The sequence below is a fragment of the Dendrobium catenatum genome, unplaced genomic scaffold (assembly GCF_001605985.2).
Source record: "Dendrobium catenatum unplaced genomic scaffold, ASM160598v2 fragScaff_scaffold_938, whole genome shotgun sequence".
Classification (NCBI taxonomy): domain Eukaryota; kingdom Viridiplantae; phylum Streptophyta; class Magnoliopsida; order Asparagales; family Orchidaceae; genus Dendrobium; species Dendrobium catenatum.
This window is the reverse complement of record NW_021319400.1, coordinates 248107-260517: the sequence shown is the minus strand read 5'-3', so window position 1 is coordinate 260517 and position 12411 is coordinate 248107. Positions and strand designations below refer to the sequence as shown.

Genomic DNA, 12411 nt, shown 5'->3' with positions numbered 1-12411 from the left:
GGGAGTTTTAACGAACTAAGTTCCGAGGTAAATTTTGGAAGGCAGATGGGTTTGTAGATGAGGCACTACCCAGAGATTTTGCCTTCATTTTGCGAGAACTTTATGATCTGAGTTCTGGTTTCCTATAGGCGCAAGCCCCTATAGTTAATTACCCCTCCCGATAACGAGAGAGAACTTTCGATTAAGGCTAGTTATCAATCAGATACGTAGAAATACGTATTATCTGGCATATAGTAGCAGCATAGGTTTGAATATTGGAAAATTGAAGGTTTTATATTTAAAATAGAAATTGTCACCATCTTGCACTTAAAGCGGATGGTGGGGGAATGGATGATAACCTACACGTGGATCATTAAAGGTCGTCCTCCCGTGCCACCGCCACCTCCGAGCTCCTTCTCAACAACGACGGTCCTTGGCTCCTCCCTCCTCGTGGCAACCTCACTACTAGTTTGGACGATCTTCCGCCGCTCAACCTAGTTTCGTAGGAAAGAGAGAAGAGGCATCAAGGTGAAGAACTCCGTATTAGTTGTCGGATTCCATTCACTAGTTTTTAACGTTATGTTTTCCTTTTTTTTTTTTAATTGTTTGGTTATCTCGTTTTAATTCTTTGGCCTAAACAAGTTAAACACTACGAATTCCTGTAGCCAAATTTAATTTGAAACATGATTATATAATTGGTTGAGCAAGTGTTTAAATCTTCCTTTTAATCTTGTGTAACTCAACTCATGCATCACATCATTTAAACCGGATTTTTCTATGCTTAGCATCAGAACACTGCAATTTTGTGAACCAAAGGTTAAAGACTCGGTTGAAATTTGCTTATAAGATAACTAGAAGATTACCAAGTACCGAAGAGTATATTAATTGAATCGGTACTTGGAAGGTGAATATTGAAAAAAATTTAGCTAATAGCTTTGAAATAGTAGAGGTTCAAATGAATAAATGAGAGAAATATTCTTTAGTGGTGTAAGAAAAGTGCTAAGAAACATCGAAGAGGCTTTTATTTTCAATCTTGCATCTGCGGATATAAAATGAAGAAAAACTCTCCTACAGAAGAATAATATAGGTAGGAACACACTGCTGCAAAGGAAAAAGAGTGGCCCCCAATAACTCTTTGTCCACAATTTCCCCAGGACAATTTAAAAGAGAATTTATCATCGAAAGGTCTACAAATACTTATGGCAAACTCTTTGGAATGTGAAGGTTGTTTAAAGTCAAAATGATTGGTAGAAGAGCATATAACCATGAAGTATTCCAGCCAATATAATAAAAAAAAATCTATTTTTAGTACAAGAGGAGTGCATGAAGGGCATTTAGCTTTAAGTTTTGAGTTTCTGAACCAAACATGCCAAAAGAATAAATTTTCATTCGGCAATCATCCTAAATTTACAATCTTTTCCGATTAGTGGAGTTTTTTAATTTGCATACGCTTTGTTTTGCTTGCAAGAACAACCCTGACTTCAAATAAAAAACCTAGATTAGATCATTCGTTTAAACCCAAGCCTCCTTAAATAGAATAACAAAGATCTTGCGAACTCTTCCAATCAATTTTTCTCTGAAGGCTGAACGTTCATGCAGGACTAATAATAATTTACTGCAATAAGTATTCTTGAAAGGTTCATATCTATTTGTGAGTCTATGGTAGTTTCGACAGTACATAGAAAGGATTGATGCTTACAAATGGTACTGTTGATAGTTTAATTTTTTGACCTTGACTGGGCAGCAGATGAAGTGATGGTCAATTTTTGGTATATTTCTACTTGTCTAACGCAAGGAAAGGGATTGACCTTATATTCTTACTACTTGAATTAGTACTCATGCTTTGCAACTATTATCATCCCGATTATTTGTTCTCAAGTTAAGCACTATATTCACGATGCTGTTTCTGTGACAAATATTTATGATATTCCTTGCTGCCAACTCATTAGTTACATTCTCGAATCTACCTGCAGATATTCAAAAATCCTATAGCACCAGTTGCATTTCTTTTGGTCCTTCTCGTCTCTTGTCAAATCACAGCCTTGAACAGGAATATTGGAAGTCAAGTGATTTTGCAGCATTTTTTTTCTACCAAGATTTCTGGTTTGGTCCTTCCGATATTTTCCAAAGCTTTCACTGCTATTTTGGCTCTGTTCTGCACAAAAATTGGAGGCGCTGAAGGGATATACCAGTCACTTATTGTGTCTCAAATAATACTTGGCATGCTTGTTCCATCTGCTACAATTCCTCTTTTCCGTGTAGCGTCATCTAGAGTTATAATGGGTACTTTCAAAATATCCTGGTATACTGAAATTTTGGCTCTCCTCGCATTTTTTGGGATGATAACAGTAAACTTTATCTTCATTGTTGAAATCCTATTTGGAAATAGCAGCTGGGCAATTAACTTGTGGGAAAGCAATGTAACTGGTACCATTATCCTGTTTACCCTTCTTATTCTTGGTTTTACATCGATTTGTTTCACAATTTACCTGGCAGTAACACCGTTAAAGTCTGCAAGCTCCATACCAGATGCACAGATATCTACCAGAGTTTCTCAGAATGATCTGCCCGAGTTTTTTGAACGTATAGAAGAATCTAATTTGGAAGAGAAAGAATATAATGAAGAAATGGAATCTATGGCAGAAGCCACTTTTGAGAAGTATGTGGAGAGTCAATCTGATAAGTCAACAATAGAGTACAACCCTGATGTGTCCCAGGCAACTATTGACTCTGATCATGATTCCCAGCAATCAACTTATGGCTCTAACATTAATGTTGATGTTACCTCTCCAACTTATCATTCAGAAGGTTCAGCATATATGACAGAAGAAAGGCTTTCAGATGTTCGATACAAAGATTCTATTGAACCATTGCATGGTGAAGAGAGCTTCCACCAGCAAACTACATTTGCGGAACCTGTTGCTATGAATTTGAGATCAGAAATAGGCTTACACACAGTAAAGGATAATGAGGCAGAGGATGCTCTGGAGCTTGAGGAGCTTACCAAAGCTTCATTTCCCCCATTAATCTCTGAAAGCCCTAAACCTGTTAATATTGCTAAGGGGACCGGTAAAGATGGGGGAAATGGAAGTGGAAGTCTTTCAAAATTGTCTGGACTTGGGCGTGCAGGTCGGCGCCAATTCGCAACCATTTTGGATGAGTTTTGGGGCAACCTTTTTGATTTCCATGGGAAACTCACCCAAGATGCTAGCTCCAAGAGGTTGAACGTTCTTTTGGGATTAGATTTCAAAGCAGTCAATTCTTTTGGTAAGGCAGATACCACAGCTGCTGAAACCTCCAAGTTTTTGTCTACGGATGCTGAAAAGGGGCAAACTTTCTTGCCAAGCTCGGGAGAGTATAGTTCCCCAAACCAAATGAATGTTCAAGGTGCAGATTTACCTTTTTGTGTTCGAAGGGGAAATTTATCTTGGTCTAGCATGCAACGTGCGGATGCAGTTGTCCAAAGTTCTCGCAGCAATGTGTTTGATCTTGCTGAAAGAACCTATTCTAGTTTACATCTTCCACACTGTTCAGATGATAGGGACTATCAACCAGCAACAATTCATGGCTATCAGATAGCCTCCTTTCTCGAAGGCATCAATACAGGCAGACCCCCTTATTCCATAAGCACACAAAACCTCCCACCAACAACCAAGTTTTCTCCATCTTATGTGTCACCATTAAGGGATCAGATTATGCATAGCCATGGACAAAATAGGTTTGCTTCTACGGGAACCTCTAGCCTTCAAAACCCAGCTTTGTCAAGAATAAGCACGTTGCAAGCTGAAAGGCCCTATTTTGAATCCCATTTGATGGGGCCAAGTGAGCATGCTATTTCCCCTGCATACACTAAAAAATATCATAGTTCCCCTGACATTTCTGCAATCATTGCAACAGCTAAGAGTTCCTATTTGAATGAGGGTAAGCAGAGCACTCCTATTGGTCCACAGACATCTTTTGGTAGGATGGCTTCAGAAAAATCACAGTATTTGAACCCTTTAGCAAGAGCTGGTGTTCCACTGGCCTTTAATGAGCTCTCTCCCAAGATGCACAAAGAGATTTTTCCATTACAGCCAAGTTTGAACCCAGAAACCAAATCTCTTTTCTCTAGACAACCATTCGAGGAACTGTTTGGCATGATGGGTGGAGATCGTAGTGGTGGAAATGTAGGGGCAGCAGGAACCTCAAGTTCCCCCGCTGAAGAGGCCTTCCCTTATGCAGATTCAGAAGCCAAATTGCTTTATTCTCTGAGATTTTGCATTATGAAGCTACTGAAACTGGATGGATCAGATTGGTTGTTTAGACAGGGTGGTGGGGCTGATGAGGAGCTGATTGATCAAGTTGCTGTGGCAGAGAAATGCCTCCATATTGATTCAAGTGAGATGATTCAGCCCTATGCGGATGAATTTCAATACTTGCCATCTGATTGGAAGTTAAATTCAGTCAAGAGAAGCGAAGAATCTGATATTCCTTTCCGTTTGACACCACCAAATTGTGGAGATGGTTGTGTTTGGCGAGCAGCACTTATTGTATGTTTTGGTGTTTGGTGCATTCAGCGTATCCTAGAACTATTAGTCGTGGAAAGCCGACCTGAACTATGGGGCAAATATACATATGTTCTCAATCGCCTTCAGGTAAAACATGAAATTATGCCCAAAACCTTCCTGTTATGCGCACTTGCAAAATTATAATCATTATTTATGAACAGTTCAGTAAAGAAAGAATTAAATATTTTCTTACTTCAATATACATAAATGTTTTTCAAATTCTAATAAATAAAATATCTTGCTGCGCAGAGCATTTTCCGAGTAAACTTGCTTAATTTTTTTTGTAGTCACTTTGGAAAAGTGATTTGAATTTTGCTTCTTCTCTTTTTTCTAAATAAAATTTTACTATGTGTATGCGTACCTTCAGATTATTAATAAAATATTATTCCTACTATTGCGAAAAGAAATGAATTGTTGTAGGATAATGATATTTGTGAAATAAAAATCAGATGATTATATTTATAAAAAGGTTAAATGAGCACCTTTGGGATTTTTATAATTTATATGACTCCAAAAAAATCATATGATCTGCTTGAATCTCAAGGCAATCTTTGAATTGGAAATTTTTGAAATTAAAATAGTGATCATCTAAATTCTAAATTTGATATGCTTATAGTCGAATTGAGTAGCTCAATGAGAAAAATCCAATGTGTTCAATATCACTCAATTACGACATCATTAAGGCACTTAAATGCTGAAAAATTTCTTCATGATTGAGGAAATTGAAATAAACTATACAATTAAGTGTTTTGAATTCTGGTTCAAATTACTAAACTGTCCATCCCAAAAATCTCTATTATCAACATGAGGTAAGGAAGAAAGAGAAAGAACTAGAGAGAGTTCTCTTGCATTTTTCAGCCATCACCCCTGATGACCACCACCAGCTATTATCGCCAACAACCACTATTGCCGCTGACGATCACCATACCATCAGTTTTCGTCACCATCTCTAGAATTCTGATAAGATTTAATCTTGTTGTTGGGTATAGTTGTCCGCCTGTGGACGCTTATTTTCTATAATCCCTATTAGAGAAACCAAGCTCTGCTGTTGGGAGTTAATTGTTCATCTATAGTCACTTGATTTATGTTAAACCCTATAAGAGAAATCAAACATCTTATTCTTATATAGCCCTCTTCTTGTTCAACTGTGAGGAAGGAATGATTCTTGTATCCTCTAATATATAGTGGATTTTTCATCTGGGTCAAACCTCGTGGTATTTTATCATTATAGGTTTTTCATGTTAAAAATTTATGATTTAATACTTTTATATGTGCATGCTGAATTTTTCTACAATAATGGGATGTAAAACACACTCTATCGAATCAAATTTTCTAGCATGTAACAGTTTAATGTCATTTGTGAGAACATTCACAACAAACTTCTTTGATGGTTGATAATCAATCTCTTCATCAAAAACAATAACATATTGGTGGTAACGCCCCCCCAAGCCTCATTTTAGAGAATCATACACGTAGGATGAAGGAACTTCAAAGTCAAATCTTACAATTTTTCGAGGAAGCTGGACAATAAATGGCACATCACAATATGATGGTGTTCTCCTTTCATAAAACCAACAACAATTTAAAGAAAACGTCAATCAAGGAGCACCTCCTTCCCTACAAGCTCATTAAGTATTCTCTAATACAGTTTGTTCAACACATCCACCCCATATTGTTCGGTGAACCCATAAGCCTTTGCAAGTTATGAATGATTATTATCAACATCATTTTATTAATGATTGATGACGTTATAAGAGATATACTATGATGTCTTATTCAGGAGGAATTCCCTTTGAGGGTATATAATAACTAATAAGTTTACTTCTCATCACTCTTAACAAATAAAATTCTTCAGCCTCCTATTCTAATGGGATTCAAACAACTCACTATTGATCATATATCCTATTCCAATGGGATTCAAACAACTCACTATTGATCCATATGATGGATCCTTTGATCCCTATTAACATATTGGTCATTATTAGACCATCATGCATATCCCTCGAGCTTTTCTTGCACTTTTTTTTCAGGTGTTTCCTGCAACTCTTAAGCATCAAGTTTGCACTTGGCTACTCGCTCTCTAGAAATACTATCCAGTATCTACAACTTCACCCATCTTGTTAGATTTTTTATTGAACAATTCATTGAAAAATGAAAAATTATCAGTCTCTTTTCATCTTTATAGGATTTTGTCAAAATGAGGGAGAAACACAGAGTATTTTAAGAGTTTTTTTTTAAGCATGTCAAATTCCAGGAGTAGATTCAGGCTAAAAAGTGTTTTTCTTGGAGGCATATGTCATTGAACATTTATTATTGTTGCGAGAGATTTGCTTGCACATTATCTAATTTAATAAATAGAAGTTCAAATAACTGTTGAAATAGACTGTTAAACCTTGTTGAACTATCCTAGGCCCACCAAGATTGGGGGGGGGGGTGAATTGGTGATATTTTTCTTTTTATGAATGATGTGAAACAAAAACACAAGAGAAAGTAAATATCAATGAACCAAATAAAATTTATATTTTTTATTTTATAAAAATGAACATAAAAATATTTTTGTTTCTTTTTTTATTTTCAAATATTGTGAAAATCTTCTTAGGTTATTCCTTTGTAGTTAAAGCTTATAGGATCTTTAATGAGAGGACCTTAGTTGTAGAGGAGTTCCCCCATATGGTTTTGATCAATCTAATAAATTTGATGAGCCTAGGTTAGAAGAAGATGGAGAGGTAGAGATTATCTAAGGAGAATAGTCTATTGACCTATGAGATAGAGAAGAATCTCAGGAGTCATTGCCTAGAGAATGAAAATACTCATCTAGTCATCCTAGGGAGCTCATCTTAAGAGATCCTTTTGTAGCAGTTAAGACCAAGCATAAACTTAAGGAGGTTAGTCATTCTGCTTTTATCTCTATGATAGAACCCACAAATATAAATCAGGCCTTATCTGATGAATTTTAGATCCTAGTTATACAAGAAGAGTTAAAACCAATTTGTTAGGGATGATGTGTGAGAGTTGATTAGTAAGCCTAAGGACCAGAGTGTAGTAGGTGCCAAGTAGATATTCAAGAATAAGATTGATTCTAGAGCAATAATTAAGAATAAGGCTAAGGGGTGCAATTAAATTGAATGCATTGATTTTGAGGATATATTTGTCCCTGTAGTTAGACTAGAAATCATTATAGTTCTATTAGCTTTTTCATGCTTGAGAGGCTTCAAGTTATATTAGATGAATGTTGAAAGTATCTTTCTAAATGGGGTTATTAAGGAAGATATATATGTAGAGCAATCGCAAAAACTCCTCTTTTCTCAACCATGTATATAAACTAAAGAAGGCTTTATATGGGTTGAAGCAAGCACCTAGAGCATGATATGCAAGGCTTAGTGCATTTCTCCTAGATAGGTCATTTGTTCAGGGTAGTGTAGATACCACCCTATTTCTTAAGTTGGAGATGATTTACTCATTGTTCAAATATATGTCGATGATATATTTTTTATATCTACAAATAAAAACATTTGCAATGAATTTTCTGAAACTATAAGTAGAGAGTTTGAAATGTGTATGATGGGAGAGTTAATTTATTTTCTTAGATTTAGTGTAAAGCAAATGGAAGATGATACTTTTCTCAAGTATATAAAGGAAATTCTAAAGAAATATGATATGAAAGGTCTTAAAGTAATAAATACACTAATAAGCTCAACCATTTAATTAGATTAGGATGTGGATGGAAAATCAGTTGATCAAAAAAATTATGGGGAGATAATAGGATTACTTTTGTATTTGACTGCTTGCAGACTAGATATAATATTTAATATTTGTCTATGTGTTAGATTCTAAGCCGATCCCAAAGAATCACATATGACTACAGTTAAGAGAATTCTTAGATACCTTATGAGTACCAAAATTTAGGTGTATGTTATCCTAGACACACTCTTTATTTGAAATAATAGGGTATTTAGATTCAGACTTTGCAGGATGTAGAATAGATAGAAAAAGCACTTCTTGCACTTGCCAATTTATAGGGCAATCATTAGTTTCCTGATCTAGTAGGAAATAAAATTCACTTGCCTTATCCACCGTTGAGGCAGAATACATAGTTGTAGGAAGTTGTGTTGCTCAAGTCTTATGGCTAAAGTAATAAATCCTTGATCTTGGACTTTATGTAGGCTCCATACAATTCATGTGTGAGAACACTAGTGCATCTCCATTTTCAAAAACTCAATTCAACATTTTCACACAAAGTATATAGACATTAGATATTATTTTATTAGAGATCATGTAGCCAAGGGAGACATAGAACTGTATCATATAGCTACTGAAAATCAACTGACAAATATTTTTATAAAACCTGATGCAAGCAAAAAAATTGGAAAAGCTCCAAATTTTTGCAAGCAAAATAAACACTTCTAAATACATAAGAAAATACACATAAACTAGAACACCTTCCAAAATGCCATAAAATGCAACAAAAAACAACTTCACTTTTATAATAGAAAGACACATACAACATAATATTACATTACAAATTTATGAAATAGAAACGACACCTAAAGATGTTTGTCATTTGTCGAGAAGAAAGATATAGGTGGGGTGGTCACATGTGGAGAGAAGAAAGAGATAAGAAGTCGAGACGAAGGAGAGGACAAGCTCGCAAGCTTTCCTAGAGGAAGACGAAGAAAAGTGGAACAAGCTCTCAAGCTTTTTCAAGAAAGAAGAAAAACCGTTAGGTTTTTTGCTCCAAAAATTGCATCATAACACACTTTTTTTATTACAAAACACTTTATATTTATAGGGGAAAAGGGGCAGCCAAACATCCCAAAATACCCTTCAATTAAACCCATAAAACAAGAAAATATGGAAAGCTAAAAATCAGTCCAAAACAACACCCAAACAGCCACATAAAAAACCCAAAAAGGTAGCCAAGGGGGAACCGAAATAGCAGCCAAAGGGAGCCAAACATCACCCGAAAATGCCACTCAGAAAACTGGGAAAAACAACCACGGGACAAGCAGCAAGGGGAGGAACCGAAGGGGCAGAGCAGCCACGGGACAAGCAGCCAGGGGAGGAACCGAAGGGGTAGCACAGGAAACGGAACCAACAACCAGAGGAATCGGGATAGCAGCTAGGGGAGTAGAATAGGCAATTAAAAGGGGAGGAATCAGCCACGAGATGGGGGAGCTAGGTGGGGAAACCAAAGGGACATCAAATAGGGGTATGAACCTTAATTTATTTCAGGTTTATGAGTTGAAAAGGCTCTTACTAGACATTAATGAGTTACAATCATTAGTTTCCTGATCTAGTAGGAAATAAAATTCACTTGTCTTATCCACCGTTGAGGCGGAATACATAGTTGTAGGAAGTTGTGTTGCACAAGTCTTATGGCTAAAGTAACAAATCCTTGATCTTGGACTTTATGTAGGCTCCATACAATTCATGTGTGATAACACTAGTGCGTCTGCATTTGCAAAAACTCAATTCAACATTTTCACACAAAGTATATAGACGTTAGATATTATTTTATTAGAGATCATGTAGCCAAGGGAGACATAGAACCATATCATGTAGCTACTGAAAATCAACTGACAAATATTTTTATAAAACCTGATGTAAGCAAAAAAAAATGGAAAAGCTCCAAAATTTTGCAAGCAAAAGAAACATTTCCTAAATACATAAGAAAATACACATAAACTAGAACACCTTTCAAAATGCCACAAAATACAACAAAAAATAACTTCACTTTTATAATAGAAAGACACATACAACATAACATTACATTACAAATTTATGAAATAGAAACGACACCTAAAGATGTTTGTCATTCGTCGAGAAGAAAGATATAGGTGGGGTGGTCACATGTGAAGAGAATAAAGAGATAAGAAGTCGAGACGAAGGAGAGGACAAGCTCGCAAGCTTTCCTAGAGGAAGACAAAGAGAAGTTGAACAAGCTCTCAAGCTTTTTCAAGAAAGAAGAAAAACTGTTAGGTTTTCTACTCAAAAAATTGCATCATAACACACTTTTTCTATTACAAAACACTTTATATTTATAGGGGAAAAGGGGCAGCCAAACATCCCAAAATACCCTTCAATTAAACCCATAAAACAAGAGAATATGGAAGGCCAAAAATCAGTCCAAAATAGCACCCAAACAGCCACATAAAAAACCCAAAAATGCAGCCAAGGGGGAACCGAAATAGCAGCCAAAGGGAGCCAGAATAGCACCTGAAAAGGCCACACAGAAAATTGGTAAAAACAGCCATGGGACAAGCAGCAAGGGGAGGAACTGAAGGGGCAGAGCAGCCACGGGACAAGTAGCCAGGGGAGGAACCGAAGGGGCAACACAGGAAACGGAACCAGTAGCCAGAGGAATCGGGACAACAGCTAGGGGACTGGAATAGGCAATTAAAAGGGGAGGAATCAGCCACGGGATGGGGGAGCTAGGTGGGGAAACCAAATGAAAATCAAATGGGGGAATGAACCTTAATTTATTTTAGGTTTATGAGTTAAAAGGCTCTCTACTAGAAATAGGTGTTATTGATATCAGTATTTAAAGGATCATGATGTAAGAATATAGAAGTAATTATTGTGTGTTTGTTTGCTTATATTTTTTTTTTCTTTTTGTTAATTGTTTATAGTTGATTTTTTTTATGGTTTGTTGTATGTGTGCTTGTTTGTGAAATTTGCTCAGTGTATCTTCTTTGATTATCACACAAAAAAATTACACATCATAATATATGATTATGATCGTACGGTACGATCTTAACATATTTGCAAATCATCAGTGGAGAGCACATCCGTCAACTCTGATTGAATCAATCATTGGTTGTCGTACTATACAAACCCCTATGTATGTTGAGGATGATGATGAGTAGACACGGCAATGACGAAACAAACAAGAAAGTAAAAGCAGCAAACAATAAAAGATGCCAAGATTTAACATGGAAAAATTCAAATCATACCACACCAAGAAATCTATTATGAAATTGAGAGAAATAAATACAAATCTCTCTTCTCTCTCGCTCTCTCCTTGCTTCTCTTCTCACATGCATCATTCTCAATGTCTACACACTCAAAATACAAGAGAAAGCCAACTAAAATAACCCCAAGGGATGCAACCCCTCAGAGAAAGGAGAAAGAAAATCATCCAGTCCGTCTCGCAGCTCTGTGGTACTAGTTTTGGACACTGCGGTGCACAAGCCTTTGTTTTGCACTGCTGTAGCACCGTATCTATATCGTTGCAGCACTCTGCTCTATGTTCTTCAACACTAGGGATGTAATAACACGTATCTTGGCCCAAGTAAATATTTTTTTCTGGAGTCATTATAGCTCCAAATTATAAATTGCAGTATTTTACTTAATTGATTTTTTTTTCGTAATTTTTGGGTGCCATTGAAAATCCTTAAGAAATAGACACTTGTCAGTACAAGTAAGATTTTGTGATCGTCAAGTGTCCTTTTTGCAAATTGATTTCACCAATATTTTTTAAATAAAATAATTTATTTTATAAATATTTTCCTATAATTTTTAAGCCCCAAAAGAATTTATATGAATTATTATTATTAATAATGATAATAAAATGCGGCAATCACCAAATTTAGGAGCCGAAGACTAATATTCAGGGTTGATATTTTCCTCGAAGCCCTAAGTCATCAATTTTTATCCAATCGAGTGAACCTAAAAGACCAAGTGTCCTCCCCAATGTTTAAAATTGCGTATTCGGGTATTGAGGCGTTTTTCATTCGTGAGGCGAGGCGTAAGTCTCAAGGCGTTTTGAGGCGTAAGCCTCAAAATCAAAAAATTGCGTAAACATAAAATGATAAATTTTTTAAATACTAATGAAAGAATAATATAAAACATAAAAAAGCATAAGATATGAAGTGAAATCAAAATA

The 12411-nt window shown here is 35.9% G+C and overlaps 1 protein-coding gene across 3 annotated transcripts in view; it reads left to right on the top strand.

Moving 5' to 3' along the window:
• Nucleotides 1-12411, top strand: part of LOC110103298 (protein ETHYLENE-INSENSITIVE 2) — a 52408-nt gene that overhangs the window by 36426 nt on the left and 3571 nt on the right. For all 3 annotated transcript variants that reach the window (XM_028697462.1, XM_028697461.1, XM_028697460.1), the window contains one exon: nucleotides 1953-4613. In XM_028697462.1, the coding sequence (XP_028553295.1) occupies nucleotides 1953-4613 (2661 nt within the window). The remainder of the gene's footprint in view (nucleotides 1-1952; nucleotides 4614-12411) is intronic.